The sequence below is a fragment of the Trachypithecus francoisi genome, unplaced genomic scaffold (genome assembly GCF_009764315.1).
Source record: "Trachypithecus francoisi isolate TF-2019V2 unplaced genomic scaffold, Tfra_2.0 Lachesis_group14, whole genome shotgun sequence".
NCBI lineage: Eukaryota > Metazoa > Chordata > Mammalia > Primates > Cercopithecidae > Trachypithecus > Trachypithecus francoisi.
Window position 1 is genome coordinate 60,259,298 of NW_022681459.1, and position 17,311 is coordinate 60,276,608.

The 17,311-nt window shown below is 48.9% G+C and overlaps 1 protein-coding gene across 1 annotated transcript in view; it reads right to left on the reverse strand.

The window, feature by feature from the left end:
• Window positions 1–1,005: 1,005 nt before the first annotated feature.
• Window positions 1,006–17,311, reverse strand: part of MEI1 (meiotic double-stranded break formation protein 1) — a 101,979-nt gene continuing 85,673 nt past the window's right edge. Inside the window, exons 24-31 of the mRNA XM_033233794.1 lie at window positions 16,932–17,092; window positions 14,322–14,403; window positions 13,961–14,136; window positions 5,877–5,958; window positions 4,984–5,090; window positions 3,936–4,067; window positions 3,634–3,746; window positions 1,006–1,206 (exon numbers count right to left, since the gene is read on the reverse strand). Coding sequence (XP_033089685.1) covers window positions 1,161–1,206; window positions 3,634–3,746; window positions 3,936–4,067; window positions 4,984–5,090; window positions 5,877–5,958; window positions 13,961–14,136; window positions 14,322–14,403; window positions 16,932–17,092 — 899 coding nt within the window. The 3' untranslated portion in view covers window positions 1,006–1,160. The remainder of the gene's footprint in view (window positions 1,207–3,633; window positions 3,747–3,935; window positions 4,068–4,983; window positions 5,091–5,876; window positions 5,959–13,960; window positions 14,137–14,321; window positions 14,404–16,931; window positions 17,093–17,311) is intronic.

Here is a 17,311-nt window from a genome sequence, read left to right on the forward strand (position 1 = left end):
CTCCTGCGGGCACCGGGTATGTGGCCCTGGATTTAGCTTGGGTTGAAGGAAGTTAAATCTGCAGGTGGGGTCTGTGCCCAATTTAAGGCGTGAATCAGCAAACAGGGGCCCAGCTCCTGTCGGCCAGGTGACCTTTTGCACGCCCTCCCCGAAACTGTGTCGTCGTCTGTGGCCGAGTTTTTAGATTTTAGATCGCAGGGTGAGTTTAGTGGGCGGTGACTAGCACTTTTTTTCTTTTTCAAGGACCTCACAGACGCAGTGCAGGGTTCGGGAATCCCCTGCTTGCCCCTCCGGTCCAACTAATAAACCAAGTGCGTCGGGGGCTTCCCCGTCCGTTCGTTAGGCCGAGTGCAGCCCCACTTTTACGCAGGATCAGGACAGCCAGACCCGAGGAGGCAGCGTGGCGTGGCCATCTCCGGGCCCAGGGCCCCTGCCGGGCGGAAAGGAAGCTGGAGACCCGGTCTGGGTCGAGCGCAGACCTACCTCATGCGAGCGCAGACCTCATGCCGGGAGCCGAGCTGGACATGCATTCCCAAGATTTACCCACAAGGGTGCATAAACACCAGTTCTAATGATGGCTGTACGGGAAGGGACAGAGGGGACCTACTTTAGCCAGGGAAGTGCTGAGGCTGGGACAGTTTCGTTCTGATAGGAAAGTTGAGAATTTGACCTTCCTTGCCTGGAAAGTTTACCTCTATCCACCTCCATTGTGAGGCGAGGGAGCAGGTCAAGTGCCTCTCGGAGCACTTGGATCGCAGCATCCCCAACCCCTAGGCCTTTCTCTGCCCTGCCAGCCCCAGGATGACCTGACTGGTGTTCTCCGAGTACAGCTGAGGCACCCAGCTGACTCCCTGAATGTTGTTTCAAGAACAAATCCTGTCCTGTCCCTCCCTCCCTGAGGAGGCCATCAGTCTCCTTGCTGAAACAATCCCCTATCCAACTGGCTGAGAAACCAGCTCCTGGTAGACAAGGTAGTAAGGTGTTTTTGGAGAGCCCACGCAGCTATGTGAGTGTATCATTTTATTTCCTTATTCTAGTTCAACAATGGAGTATATGGCTCCATATGAATAGCTTCAACTGTCATCCATTTCCCCAACAATTACGCTCTTTGTCTCCAGGTCTCATTCTCTCTCCATTTCTGGGCCTTCAAGTCCTGAGGATCAGTTTCTGATGTGGGACAGGGATACAACTACCCCTCCCAGGCAGCTGGCAGCAAAACATGAGAGGAAAACAGCAGAGAGGCAGGGCCAACTATGGGGGCATCACACTTCCAGAGCCCAAAACAGGCAAGAATGGTCAGGCAAGAACAGAGGTGCTCCTGAGAATAGTGGGATGGATTCTGAAATTGGGTCCTGAGCACCTGGGCTAGGTAGTTGCTATTCAACAGGGAACTATTCCAAAGAAGGGTCAAGGAGGAGAGCCAGGGAGGCAGCCAGAGGGGTGCGGAGGAAGCAAACTACCCTCACACACACCTCTGGACTGCAGTGTATCTGGGTGCAACCACCCACCAGAGGGCCTGTGACCACTGCCACAGCCCCCCAAAAAAAGCTTGCTTTTTTTTTTTTTGAGACATAGTCTCACTCTGTTACCCAGGTTGGAGTGTGCAGTGGCACAATCTTAGCTCTCTGCTCACTGCAACCTCCGCCTCCCGGGTTCAAGCGATTCTCCTGCCTCAGCCTCCCAAGCAGCTTGTATTACAGGCATGCACCACCATGCCCAGCTAATTTTTGTGTTTTTAGTAGAGATGGGGTTTCACCATGTTGGCCAGGCTTGTCGCAGAACTCCTGACCTCAAGTGATCCACCCACCTTGGCCTCCCAAAGTGCTGGGATTACAGGTGTGAGCCACTGTGCCCAGCCCCCCAAGCTTTCTTTTCTTTTTTTTGAGATGGAGTATTGCTCTGTCACCCAGGCTGGAGTGCAGTGGTGTGATCTTGGCTCACTGCAGCCTCTGCCTCCCAGGTTCCAGTGATTCTCCTGCCTCAGCCTCTTGGGTAGCTGAGATTACAAGTGCACGCTACCATGCCCAGCTAATTTTTGTATTTTTTAGTAGAGATGGGGTTTCACCATATTGGCCAGGCTGGTCTTGAACTCCTGACCTCAGGTGATCCACCCACCTCGGCCTCCCAAAGTGCTAGGATTGCAGGCGTGAGCCACGCGTCTGGCCACCTGAAGGTAATTTTATGCAGTGTTTTAAATAATTTTGTTCATGGGCCAGGCACGGTGGCTTATGCCTGTAATCCCAGCACTTGGGAGGCCAAGGCAGGCAGATCACCTGAGCTCAGGAGTTTGAGACAAGCCTGGGCAACATGGTGAAACCCTGTATCTACAAAAAAAATTCAAAAATTAGCCAGGCATGAGAGCTACTTGGAGCTACCTTCAAGTAGCTGAGACTGGTGTAGCTCACCTGCAGTCTCAGCTACTTGGAGGGTTAAGGCAGGAGGATCCCTTGGGCCCAGGAGGCGAAGGCTACAATAAGCTATGTTCACACCACTGCACTCCAGCCTGTGTGACAAAGCAAGATGCTGTCTTAAAATAAATAAATAAAAGAATATTAAAAATATAATAATTTTATTCATGAAACAAAATTTTTTGGTTTTTTTCTGGGACAGAGTCTTGTTTTGTTGCCCAGGGTGGAGTACAGTGGTGTGATCTCAGCTCACTGCCCTCCACATCCCCGACTCAAGCTATTCTTGCGCCTCAGCCTCCCGAGTAGCTGGAACTACAGGCACATGCCACCACACCCAGCTAATTTTGGTATTCTTCATAGAGATGAGGTTTCACCATGTTGGCCAGGCCGGTCTCAAACTCCTGGCCTCAAGTGATCTGTCTGCCTAAGCTTCCTAAAGTGCTGGGATTACAGGCATGAGCCACCGCACTTGGCCTATTCATGAAACAAAGTTTTGACTACATTTTGACTGCAACTCATCACGTGAAGTCAGGTATGGAATTTTCCACCTGTAGCATCACATCAGCACTCAAAAAGTTTCAGATTTGGAGCACTTTGGATTTCTAATTTTTGTATTAGGGATGCTCAACCTGTACTACAACTACCTTAACACTCCTAGCTGATGTGAGGATTAAATATAATGCACGTAGCCAGGCATGGTGGCTCACGCCTGTAATCCCAGCACTTTGGGAGGCTGAGGCGGGCGGATCACAAGGTCAGGAGTTCGAGACAAGCCTGTCCAATATGGTAAAACCCCGTCTCTACTAAAAATACAAAAAAAAAAAAAAAAAATAGCTGGGCCTGGTGGCAGACGCCTGTAGTCCCAGCTACCCGAAAGGCTGAGGCAGGAGAATCGCTTGAATCCGGGAGGCAGAGGTTGCAGTGAGCCAAGATTGTGCCCCTGCACTCCAGCCTGGGTGAGAGAATGAGACTCCATCTCAAAATAAAAAAATATATATTTATACATATATATATAATGCTTGTAATGTGCCTGGTCTCTGTAGGAACTTAATATTAACAGGACACGGCATTGCTGTTGTCAACACTGTTAATTATCCTCACTGACCCCTGCTTACTTTAGAAGACAAGACTGTAGTGCACCTATGTCCTGAAGCATGATGCCACAGCTTCTTATGGCCTGGGAAAGCTTGCCCAGGCCAAGGCTCCCAGATGCAAGAAAGGATACAGCATGTCCTGCAGGGGTGGCTGGCCTGAGGAGGTGCTAAGGGGAAGGCCCTCCAAAGATGCCTGCAGGGTCTGGGCCATGCTGTGGTCAGCCAGGTGTCCCATGCTCTGGAGCTGCAGGAAGAGGGCAGGGAAGACAGGCCTCCTCAGTGCCCACTCCACTTAGGCCCTAACTGCCTCTATCCTCTGTACTTCCAGCCTCCCATTCCTTGGCTGCTGTGGTCAGAGCTCCCACCCTCCAAGAGAAGATGGTCTTGAGGGTCTAGCTTTACAGTGGCTGCATGGCCTCCCCTTCCCACCCACCTGCTGGAAGAAGCCATGCAGGGCCTGGAGTGTGGTGTTCGAGAGGGTAGACAGGTCAGCCAAAGCCACACCTTGCAGAACATCACCCACTTCTTCATGAGAGAGGACACTGCTACTCCGGTACCGCATAAACTGCCCCAGGAAGAGAAGCCCCAAACACCCACTGATTTGGCATCTCCTTCATCATAGACATCTGCTGTGCCCCAACTTTAGGGGACACTGTCCTGAGGCCCACAGAACCTGCCTGCCTTCAAGGAGCTCGGAGTTAGTGGGCAGAGGTGGGGCTGTGTCATGGGGAAGTGGGGTAAGTAAGGCAAACTGTGAGATCCTGAGATAGTTGGCCCTCCTGACCCCTTTGGCCTTGGCTCCCTCCTCCCCAACCGTGCACTGAACACTCAGGGCCAAAATGAACTACGTGTGGCTCCCCTGACATACCACCATGTGTTCTTGTACCTGTTCTTACTTCACTACCTGGAATTCCTCCTCTTCCTATTAATCTCTCAAGCCACAGCTATAATGTTTCCTTCACTGCTGAGAAGCAATTACTCTTTCCTCTTTGTTCCTACACCAACCACTGATATACTTGTTGATCCACTTCGCTGTCATTCTTAGGCTCACTGCTTTGTTATTTATTCAAGGGGCACTTACTGTGTGCCTCGCAGTTAGCATCTCCTCTACTCTACCACTTGTAGTGTCATATTTACATTACTAGTTTACTTGTCTATCCTCTTTAGACTGAAAGACCCTAAAGGCAGAGTATCTGGTTGATTGACATCCTTAGTATCTAGCAGACCTGGCATGTGGTAGACAGGCCCTGGTCAACATGTCATGAGAGAAATAGGGGAAAGGGTGTCGGGGTTCCCTGGAGTGAGGAGATACGGGCATTCAGGGGAATTCTTTCAGCAGGCCTCTTGTAGGGTGAAGGTCCGCCCAGCCCTTCCACCTTCTTCGAGGATTAGGGTTTCCTAAAGTAAGGAGACCCTGGCCTCTTTAGCACCACCCAGCTCATGACACTCCTCAGACCACAAGATATCCTTTCTGCACTTACCAGGGTCATGAGCCTCAAAATCTCAGGTCTGAGGAAGGAATTCTCTCCAGCATCCAACAGTGTAAACAGCAAAAACCGATTCCAAGGCTGGGAGGCCACGTGAAGAGCTTCAAGAAACACTGGGTTGTTAATGCTTCCAAGGCCTTGCCTTGGGACACTGCTCAAGAGGACTTTCTCCTATTGGCTTAAAAAGGGGCTATCCAGTTAAAGGCAGGGCACTGGACAAGCTGACCCAAGGAGGGTTCTTTCTTCGCTGGGCTTCTAATCCACCTATGTTGGCTGGCTCAGTGAAACTATATACACCATGATTGTGGAAGGCAGGTAGTAAGAAGGGCTCTGCCACTTAAGAGCATTGTGACCTTCGTTGGGCACATCATTTGACCTCTCTGAACCTTATTGATCTCATCTGTATAATAGGCATGACTGCCCTTGCAGTGCTGCTAAAAGAATTAAACAAAACAGGCCAGGCGCAGTGGCTCATGCCTGTAATCCCAGCACTTTGGGAGGCTGAGGCGGGCGGAACACTAGGTCAGGAGATCAACACCATCCTGGCTAACACAGTGAAACCGTCTCTACTAAACATACAAAACAAAAATTAGCCAAGCGTGGTGGCGGGCGCCTGTAGTCCCAGCTCATGGGGAGGCTGAGGCAGGAGAATGGCATGAACACAGGAGGCGGAGCTTGCAGTGAGCCGAGATTGCGCCACTGGACCCCAGCCTGGGCTACAGAGCAAGACTCCATCTCAAAAAAAAAAAAAACAACAAAAAAAGAATTAAACAAAACAAGTGTGAGTCACACAGGGGGATGGGAGGCTGGAGCAGAAGGATGGAAGAAGGGTATGGCTCCCTCTAATCTCTCTCATGGAAACATCAGAGAATGTGGAGAGTTTCTACCTATGTCTGGGCTCCGGGCATCCAGGTAGTCAAGCAAGGCTTCCAGGCAGCCAACACAGGCCTGGGACAATAGAGGGTCCTTCTGCAGAAAAAAAAAATTAAAAAAATTCAGGTCATGTTTTGCTACCAATGGCTTTTGGTGCCAACCAAGAAAAAACATTTGGTTTTCAGAGTTATTTGGATTTCAGAATTTCAGATTTGGGATTATAGCCCTGTAGATAATTAAAAAATGTTTGTTGGCTTCATCTCTCACCCTCATAACAGAGCACAGTGCTTATATTGTGTGATTTACCTACATTCAAGACAGTGCTTTGAGCTAGGCACAATGGCTCATGCCTGTAACCCCAGCACTTTGGGAGCCCGAGGTGCCCGGATCACATGAGGTTGGGAGTTTGAGACCAGCCTGGTCAACATGGTGAAACCCTATCTCTACGAAAAATACAAAAATTAGCCGGGTGTGGTGGTGCACACCTGTAGTCCCAGCTACTGAGGAGGCTGAGGCAGGAGAATTGCTTGAATCCGGGAGGCAGAGGCTGCAGTGAGCTGAGATTGCACCACTTGCACTCCAGCCTAAGCAACAGAGCGAAACTCCATCGTGGTGGCTCACGCCCGTAATCCCAGCACTTTGGGAGGCTGAGGTGGGTGGATCATGAGGTCAGGAGTTCAAGACCAGCCTGGCCAAGATGGTGAAACTCCGTATCTACTAAAAATACAATAAAATAGCCAGGTGTGGTGGTGGGGGCCTGTAATCCCAGCTACTTGGGAGGCTGAGGCAGAGAATTGCTTGAACCCAGGAGCAGAATGAGCCACAATCACGCCACTGCACTCCAGCCTAGGTGACAGAGCGAGACTCCATCTTAAAAAAAAAAAAGAGTGCTTTGTTTCAGAAAAGAAGATGGACCCTAGGCCACACTAAAAGATTCATAGATTACAGACCCTGGAAGAGCCTCACAGTTTACTTAAGCCAGTGGGTTTCAACCTGTTTTTTTTTTTAAAGCAACAGGACCTTTCATCAAAATTGTATGCTTTAGTAAGCACATGAAAATATTTATCATTAGTCATTAGGGAAATGCAAATTAAAACTACTAAGAGGTACCCCCTGTACATCTACCAATAGCTAAAGTTAAAAGACTGACATCACCAAGTGTTGAGGAGAATGTGGAGCAGCTGGCACTCATACATTGCTGGTGGGAAGGTAAAATGGTGCAGCCACTTTGGGAAACAATTTGATGGCTTCTTATAAAGTTAAACATACACTTATCATCCCCATAACCACCCTTATCACTCCAGTGCCCTAAGAGCCCTTCTTCAGAGCCCTCTGCTGCCACTGACCTGCCCCTTCACCCCATGTGACCCAGCATGGTGGACCCTGGACACTCTCTCTATTCTTATTTCAACTAACACTTTCCTCCACCGTGATCCATTCCTGGGGGAAAAGAGGCTGTTCTCGTGTCAAAACACCCCTTTTATTTTGCAGACGGAGAACATGAAGATTAGTAAGAAGTGACTTGCTAAACATCTTCAGAGTCAGAGGCTGGGCAGGGGCTTGGGCACATATCCCTGTGACTAGATACTGTATCCACTGCACTGGGCCTCCCAACTGCTGAAGATTCTGCAGAGCTGATCAGCACTCAGTTTGTAGTGCTGGTGCCACCAGGCTGCTTTGGCTCAGAGATGTCAAGGAGGACCAGCTCCCAGAGCTCTAGCTTAGGCTTCATTGTCATTTTTCTCCCTTGACACCAGTTTTTTTTTTTTTTTTTTTTTTTTGAGACGGAGTCTGGCTCTGTCGCCCAGGCTGGAGTGCAGTGGCCGGATCTCGGCTCACTGCAAGCTCCGCCTCCTGGGCTTTCGCCATTCTCCTGCCTCAGCCTCCCGAGTAGCTGGGACTACAGGCGCCCGCCACCTCACCCAGCTAGTTTTTTGTATTTTTTAGTAGAGACGGGGTTTCACCATGTTAGCCAGGATGGTCTCGATCTCCTGACCTCATGATCCACCCGTCTCGGCCTCCCAAAGTGCTGGGATTACAGGCTTGAGCCACCGCGCCTAGCCGACACCAGTTTTTAAAAGTACAATTTTATTGAGATATAATTCACAAACCATGATACTCATCCTTTAAAGGATATAATTCAGTAGTTTTTTTTCTTATATCTACAGAGTTGCACGGCAATATAATTCCAGAATATTTTCATCACCCCTAAAAAGAAACCCCATACTCAGCAGTCACTCTTCGTTCCCCTATTCCTCCACTCAGCCCTAGGCAACTACTAATCTACTTTCTGTCTCCATGGATTTGCCTTTTCCAGACATTTCTCATAAGCAGAATCATAATATGTGCTCTTTTGTATCTGACTTCTTTCACTTAATGTTCTCAAGGTTCATCCATGTTGTAGCATGTGCCAGTGCTTCATGCCTTTGTATGGTCAAATAGTATTTCACTGTATGGATATACAATTTGTCCATTCATCAGTTGATGGACATTGGGGTTGTTTCCACTTTTTCATTATTATGAATAGTGCTGCTATGAACATTCAGATACAAGGTTTTGTGTGGACATTCTCCACCTTCCTGTCAACACTCGCTATTATCTGTGTTCTTATTTTAGCCACCCTCATGGGTATGAGGGTGGCCTAGCTGTCATCTGCATGTATAGCCTCTTGTTCTTACCTCCAGGCACTCTCCTTGCCCCCATCTTCCCCACTGTGGCTAAGAGGGAACTTCCTTTTTTACTTTTGAGACAGGTCTCACTCTGTCACCCAGGCTGGAGCTCAGTGGCATGATCACAGCTCACTTCGGCCTCAACCTCCTGGCCTTAGGTGATCCTCCCATAGCCTCCTGAGTAGATGGGACTACAGGCATGTGCCACCATGCCCAGCTATTTTTTGTATTTTTTTTTTTTTTTTTTTTTTTTTTTTTTTTTTTTTTTTTTTGAGACGGAGTCTCGCTCTGTCGCCCAGGCTGGAGTGCTGTGGCCGGATCTCAGCTCACTACAAGCTCCGCCTCCCGGGTTTACGCCATTCTCCTGCCTCAGCCTCCCGAGTAGCTGGGACTACAGGTGCCCGCCACCTCACCCGCTAATTTTTTGTATTTTTTAGTAGAGACGGGGTTTCACCGTGTTAGCCAGGATGGTCTCGATCTCCTGACCTCGTGATCCGCCCGTCTCGGCCTCCCAAAGTGCTGGGATTACAGGCTTGAGCCACCGCGCCTTTATTTTTTTTTTTTGAGACGGAGTCTCCCTCTGTTGCCCAGGCTGGAGTGCAGTGGCCGGATCTCAGCTCACTGCAAGCTCCGCCTCCCGGGTGTATGCCATTCTCCTGCCTCAGCCTCCCGAGTAGCTGGGACTACAGGCGCCCGCCACCTCGCCCGGCTAGTTTTTTGTATTTTTTAGTAGAGACGGGGTTTCACCGTGTTAGCCAGGATGGTCTCGATCTCCTGACCTCGTGATCCGCCCGTCTCGGCCTCCCAAAGTGCTGGGATTACAGGCTTGAGAATTTTTTGTATTTTTTATAGGGATAGGGTTGTGCCGTGTTGCTCAGCCTGGTCTGGAACTCCTAGACTCAAGCAATCCACACACTTGCCCTCCCTGAGTGCTAGGATTACAAGCATGAGCCATAGTACCCAGCCTGAGAGAGAACTTTCAAACACACAGTCTGACAGACGTCCTTCCACAGTTCGCACAGTGATTTTTAGCCTAGCGTGTGAGGCACGGCTCAGTTTGGCTCTTCCCAGCTTTTTCTCTCATTTTCTACCTCATCACACTCCACACCCCAGCATGCACTTTCAGACTATGTGATTTTGTACATGCTGTTGTCCTGCTGGAATGCCCTTCCCTCTATACCTCTGCCTAGACACCTTTCAAGGCTGAGTTCAGATGTCACCTTCTCTGTGAAGCCTCCCCCGACTTCCCATACAGGGGACATTTTTGCCTAAAAGAAGTTTTCAGACTGGGCATGGTGGCTCGCCTGTAATCCCAGCACTTTCAGAGGCTAAGTTGGGCAGATCACAAGGTCAGGAGTTTGAGATCAACCTGGCCAATATGGTGAAACCCTGTCTCTACTAAAAATACAAAAATGAGCCGGGTGTGGTGGTGGGTGCCTGTAGTCCCAGCTGCTCAGGAGGCTGAGGCAGGAGAATCACTTGAACCCGGGAGGCAGAGGCTGCAGTGAGCCGAGATCGTGCCATTGCACTCTAGCCTGGGTGACAGAGTGAGACTCTGTCTCAGAAAAAAAAGAAAAAAAGAAGTTCTCAGTTTTGTGGAAGAAGACAATGTAAACCACTGATCATATAATAAAATATGGTTAATGTGATACTCAATACACAGCTGAATGAACCATTCTGGGGGCTAAAGGGAGAGGGATTTCCTTTATTGCTGGGTTACTGGAATAAATATTTGCTGAATGTATGAATCACTGAACAAATGAATGAACAAATGAATAAAAAGCTAGTTTTAAGACCGGGCGCAGTGGTTCATACCTGTAATCCCAGAACTTTGGGATGCCGAGGCAGGTGGATCACTTGAGGCCAGGAGTTTTGAGACCAGCCTGGCCAACATGGCGAAACCCTGTCTCTACTAAAAATACAAAAAATTAGGCTGGGCGCGGTGGCTCAAGCCTGCAATCCCAGCACTTTGGGAGGCCGAGACGGGCGGATCACGAGGTCAGGAGATCGAGACCATCCTGGCTAACCCGGTGAAACCCCGTCTCTACTAAAAAATACAAAAAACTAGCCGGGCGAGGTGGCGGGCACCTGTAGTCCCAGCTACTCATGAGGCTGAGGCAGGAGAATGGCATAAACCCGGGAGGCGGAGCTTGCAGTGAGCTGAGATCCGGCCACTGCACTCCAGCCTGGGCGACAGAGCGAGACTCCGTCTCAAAAAAAAAAAAAAAGAAATACAAAAAATTAGCTGGGTGTGGTGACAGGCACCTATAATCCCAGGTACTCGGGAGGCTGAGGCATGAGAATCTCTTGAAACTGGGAGGCAGAGGTTGCAGTAAGCCCAGTGAGCCGAGATCACACCACTGCACTCCAGCCTGGGCAACAGAACGAGAGTCTGTCTCAAAAAAAAAAAAAAAAAAGCTAGCTTTAAACAACAAACTGGTTGAAGGGAATGAAGGAGGCTTAGCTATAGCCATGAGGTCCTGGGCAGTGACAGAGGGGGCACTGTGGCTGAACACAGAAGGCCAGGAAATTTCTCGGGAGTGTGGCAGCGAGAGAAGAGAGGAAAAGGCTAGTTGGTCTTGTTCACTAGGCAATTATAGGGCAGTGACTGTGAGGCTAAGACAGGTTCCTCAGCAATACCCTCCTATAAGCAGGGTAGGCCCAGGCAACTTCTACAGGGGGAGTCATGAGCTTCTCAGGTTGGGTTCTCCTTCCCAGGGACTGTTGAGGACAGACAGTCAAAAACTACCAGAGAGACAAATACAGGATTCCACTTACATGAGGTCCCTAGAGTAGTCAAATTCATAAAGACAGCAAGTAAAATGCCAGGGGCTGGGGGAGGGGACTGGGGAATTGTTTAATGGGTACAGAGTTTCAGTTTGGGAAGATTAAAACATCTAGAGATGGATGATGGTGAAAGTTGCACAACAGTGTGAATGCACTTAATGCCACTGACCTGTATACTTAAAATGATTAAAATATTAAATTTTATGTTATATATAATTTACTACAATTAAAACAAGGCCAGGTGCAGTGACTCACACCTGTAATCCTAGCACTTTGGGAGGTCAAGGCCAGAGGACTGCTTGAGCCCAGGAGGTCAAGACCACCCTGGGCAACATAGTGAGATATCGTCTCTACAAAAGTATTTTATTTTATTTTTTATTTATTTATTTTTTTGAGATTGAGTCTTGCTCTGTCACCCAGGCTGGAGTGCACTGGCATGATCTTGGCTCACTGCAACCTCCACCTCCCGGGTTCAAGTGATGCTCAAAGCAGATGTTCATTGGGCATTTCGGATTTTGGACTTTCGTATTAGGAATGCTCAACTGCTAATGGGTCATTTTGGCATTAGATGTAGTTGTGTTTCCTATGATCTGTGAGTGCCTAAATGGCTGGGATCATGTCATGTCATGTTAATTTCTGTGTTTTTATCCATTCAACAAACATTCCCAAATGCCAATTTTGTGCCAAGCTCTGTGCTGGGAATTAGGAAATCATTCCCCCCCACCTCCTGTTCTGAATGTTAAACAGGAATGTCAGCCCTTTTAGAAACATTAGGGAGAAAGCATTTCCCTAACTGGCCCTCCTCACCCAAGGAAGGTTTCATCTAACAGGCAAGACACTAGCTTAAGATCTGCCGGGATTAAGGTATTAAAGGTTATGCTCCCATGAATTTAAACTCTTAAGATCCTGGCCAGCTGGCTAAGTGTCCATAATGTAAATGCAGTTTTTCCCACCTGTGGACCCTGGTCTGGCAAGAAGGAGGGTGGTTTAAAAAGCTCATTTTGGACAGATATGATTAAGCAAGTATAATAAAATGTTATTAGCAGAATCTAGGTGATGGGTGTATGAGTGTTCACTATAAAATTCTCTCATTGCTGTATGTTTGAAAAACTGCAGGAAAAAAAAAAAGCCCATTCTGTTCGAGTCCCAGCCAATATTCTACTATGATGTTTACCAGCAATAAAGCTGATGTTTTGGTTCTCATCTGATTCCTGACTTCTAAATTAGCTTTAAACCCACAAGGGGAAGGACACACAAAGATTAACCAGACTCAGACTCTGCCCTTAAGTATATCACAGCCTGGGGGAGGGGAGTGGAGGAGTGATATGAAAATGGAAACTTGAAACAGAGAGCTAAGTGCTATAATAGGATAGATGTTTGATCCCTAAAGAGCACAGAGCCTTGTGCATGGATGTGCCACAGGACAAGACTCAGCAACCACTGACTTAGCATAGGGCCTACTCCTGGGACATCTTCCTGGAGCCACCAGTACCCTTCACAGGCCATGACATTGGGTCAGGGCTCGGGATATGACTACATAAACACTAATCTACAAGTGTCCCGTAAGTCATAAAACACAAACCCCTTGGAGGTAGACATGCTTTTGCTTGCCCTGGATCCCCTCCTTCTGGCAGCAGTTTTCCCGTGGGGAGCCATGCCTCTCTTAGGTTCAGTCCACCTGGGCTATGGAGAGCTGACCACATGCCCTGGCCTCCAGGAGAGGGCACTGACCCAAGCCAGGCCAATCAGGGCATCCCATGCCCCTACCATGGTGACTGGCATATTACCCAAGCCAGCCTAATGAGACTCAATTCTGGGAACTATGAGGAAAGAGAAATCTTTTTTCCCTGGAGGATATAAGCTAGGAGTTACTGGTCATCCTATCTCATAAAAATAAAGCTGACAGGAATGCAAAGCCAATAGATGGAAAGAGTCTGATGACCTTGTCTGAGCTTCTGGGATCCAGCTGTGCCTGAAGCCAATATTGATCCCAGGACCTCTCAGTTCTAAGTCAAATTGAGTTTTGTTTCTTTCACTGTAGCTTTAAAAGTCTTACCCAGGCAGGGCGTGGTGGCTTATGCCTATAATCCTAGCAACTTTGGAGGCCGAGTTAAGAGGATCACTTGAGGCCAGGAGTTCGAGACCAGTCTGGCAATATAGCAAGACCCCACCTGTGTTTAAAAAATAAAAATAGGCCGGGTGGGCCGGGCACGGTGGCTCACGCCTGTAATCCCAGCACTTTGGGAGGCTGAGGCAGGCAGATCATGAGGTCAGGAGATCGAGACCATCCTGGCTAACACAATGAAACCCTGTCTCTACTAAAAATACAAAAAATTAGCCGGGCATGGTGGCGGGCGCCTGTAGTCCCAGCTACTCAGGAGGCTGAGGCAGGAGAATGGCGTGAACCCGGGAGGTGGAGCCTGTAGTGAGCCGAGATCACGCCACTTGACACGAGCCTGGGCAACAGAGCTAGACTCTGTCTAAAAAAAATTAATTAATTAAAAATAATAAAATTTTTTTTTTTTTAAGTCTTACTCAACCCACCCTCCAAGCCCCGGTAGGAATATCAGGCTCTTGACAGGCAGCCACCCCTTCCTGCTGGTGTCCTGGGAGAAGCAAGCCCCACTCAGCAAGAGCCTTACCTGCACCAGGAGGTTCTGCAGCCCAATGACCAGGGACCAGACTTGTGATGTTCGCAGTGGAGCTAGGATAGTGTCCTCGGCGGCTGGCAGTGGCTGGGCCCCTGAGGGCACCAGGGCTACCAGGGCAGAGGAAAAGCTTTGTCGCAGGGCTGTCCGCAGGAAGCATAAGATGGCAGCTGGAAACGAGATTCCTTAGACCCAGTTCCTGTCTCCTTCCCACCTCCCACCCAGCTCTGTCACAGGATGGGAGACAGTGAAGATGAAACAATTATGGAGTGACCACAGGCTGGTCAGGGTGCTGGTCCTATGTGAAAATCGAGGAGAAAAGCTTTTCTTCTGCTAGAGACTTGTGGATCAATACCTGAAAGCAATGCAGTCTTTTTCTTTGGAAAGCTGAGAGCCTTCAATACTTGGTCCATTTCCACAGAGAGTGTCTGGTGAACCTGGCAGGGCACAGGGTAAAGGGCTAACCCCCATGTTCTGGAAGCCTGGGCAGAAAATAACCTGCCTGAAAATTTCTTCTATCACCTCCCCCCACATATCCACTGCATCAAAAGGGGACAAGAGGAAACCACACAGAGTCCTCCAAGCTGCACCAGGCCTAGCTTCAGGAGCATTAGGAGGAGAATCAAGTCTGTACCTGCAGAACTCTTTTTCTTCCAAATCTCCACCATCCTCACTGGCCTCCTCCACCAGACAGCCTTCCCTGGCCTCATCTGTGGTTCAGTCTCTGGCTCTGTTCACTATACACCTAACTCTAAAAAAATCTGGAGTCAGGCCAAATCAAAATCCTGGCTCTCAGGTCAGGTACAGCAGCTTACACCTGTAATCCCAGCACTTTGGGTGGTTGAGGTGAGAGGACTGCTTGAGCCCAGGAGTTAAAGACCAGCCTGGACAACATGGCAAAACCCCATCTCTATAAGAAAATACAAAAACATTAGCTGGGCATGGTAGCATGTGCCTGTAGTCCTTGCTATTCAGGAGGCTGAGGTGAGAGAATCACTTGAGCCGGGAGGCCAAGGCTGCAGTGAGCTGGGATACTGCTACTGTACTCCAGCCTGGGCGAAGATTCCATTTCTTTAAAAAAATAATAATAATAATCCTGGCTTTGCTACCTGTCAGTTGTATGGCCTTGGGCAAGTTACTGCACCTCTCTTAGCATGTCTTACTTTCTTCATCTATGAAATTAAGATAGGCCGGGCACAGTGGCTCACGCCTGTAATCCCAGCACTTCGGGATGCCGAGGTGGGCAGATCACCTGAGGTCAGGAGTTCAAGACCAGCCTGACCAACTTGGAGAAATCCCATCTCTACTAAAAATACAAAATTAGCTGGGTGTGGTGGCAGATGCCTGTAATCCCAGCTACTCGGGAGGCTAAGGCAGGAGAATCGCTTGAACCCAGGAGGCTAAGGTTGTGGTGAGCCAAGATTGCACCACTGCACTCCAGCCTGGGCAACAAGGGCAAAACTTTGTCTCAAAAAATAAAATAACAGGGAACTCTGTGTGTGTGTGTGTGTGTGTGTGTATGTGTGTGTGTCGGGGGGTTGGGGGGGAGCGTTATGTGGGAACTCTGTACTACCTGCACCATTTTTCTATAAATCTAAAACTGTCCTAAAAATGAAGTCTATTAATTATAAACAAAACAGACAAAAAAAAGGTATGGTGATGTGAAGGAGCACAGCTGACTGGGAGAAGCACAAATGCCTGACCAGAGGACAGGGAAGGTGGGTGGGAATGGCAGAAAGTAAGGCTGCAGAGGGCCTGGCCTAGAGGAGGACAAAAAGGCTGCTTTAGGAGCTTGGGCAGAAGGGATGTGAGGACAGACTGTGGCTGCAATGATAGGACATGCAGAGGAGAGAAGAGATGGGTGGCCAGGAGATTGTAACTAGGTCACATTAGTGGGGAGGACAAATAATCAGGCCTGAGTTAGGGCACTGGAGGTAGCTGGGAGCAGGTAATTGCCTAGGTGTGAGCTGAGGGTCAGGGCAGAGCCAAGGACAAAATGCAAGTTTTCTCCTAGGCAGGTGACTGCAGACAGCTGGATGAGCCCAGCAGCCTCACACAGAAAATTAGGAAAGGTTTCTGTCCTAAACCAACCACAGGTAACAACTTGCAGGATTTGCCAGAGCATAGATTTACCACAGCTTGTTGCCCCTCTAGAGGCCAAAGTTTAAAACTGATGTCACTTCTGTGTGCCCATCACTAGATTGGCACAGTATTGGGCACGGTGTGAGGATACCACAGAGGCTAGCAGATGGTTTCCATGAGAAGCAGCCCACAGAGGAGCTCATGCAGGTCACTGTGATGACAAGGCCCTACAAGAGGGAGGGGCTGAGGGGAAAGAGGTGCTCTGTGGATATGTTCACTGCTCTTCTCTTCCCTGCATCACTTTCTTGAACAGTAATAATGACAGTTAACCATGTGCGGCATTTCACAGCTTGCCATGCTACACTTCAAGGTTGCAGGCTGGCTTCTGCCTCCCTGTCTGGTCTGTTCTGCTCCATTCATTCCCCACATTCTCGTCACACAGAGCACCTCACCACTCCCTAAACATACAGAGCATGTCCTGAATTTGTGCAGCTTCATGCCTTGCTCATATTGTTCTCTCTACCTGGAACGCCTTTCCCCACTATCTTTGCTGAGTACAATCTTATCTTTCAAGGCTTTGCTTAAAGACTACAAGTTCCCTAAGGGTAGGACACATGCTATATTCATTTTTTATTCCTCTGTGCCAAGAATAGAGCCTGGAGTGTAGGTAAACCTTGTGTTAAGTGGATTAATATAAACCAACCTCACAACAACCCTGAGATGTTTTCCCCATTTTGTAGGTAAGGAAACTGAGCTCAGAAAGGGTAAATACCTTGCCAAGGTCACAGCTAATAAGCCCCAGAGCTGGGACCAGAACTCAGGATCTTCAACACTCCTTTGAGTGCCACCCCATGCCTCAAAGCCACAGGAGTTAGAGACTAACCTGCAAACTATCCTTGTGCTGCTGGGCAGAGAAGGAGGCCGTGAGCAGCCAGGCAGAGCAGAGGAGCGCGGTCCTGGGAGAATCTGCCTTTGCCAAGGTGAGGGCCAGCATCTTCTCCAGAAGCTCCATCAGGCCTGTGCTGCTCAGGAGCACTGCAGCAGCTGCAGGGGGTGGGCAGGGCAGGGTCCACCGGAGTTACAGAGGAGTTTCAGCTAAGTGCCACCATGGTGCTTAGCACCTGATGGGGGCTTCACAAACAGAGGATCATCCTCAGGCTCTAAGGGTCCCAGCTTCATAACAGAAGCTCAGGTTATTAGGGCCAAAAAGGACCTTATGACTACCAGCCACACACACAGAACCCTATTCATTTTTTTAAGATG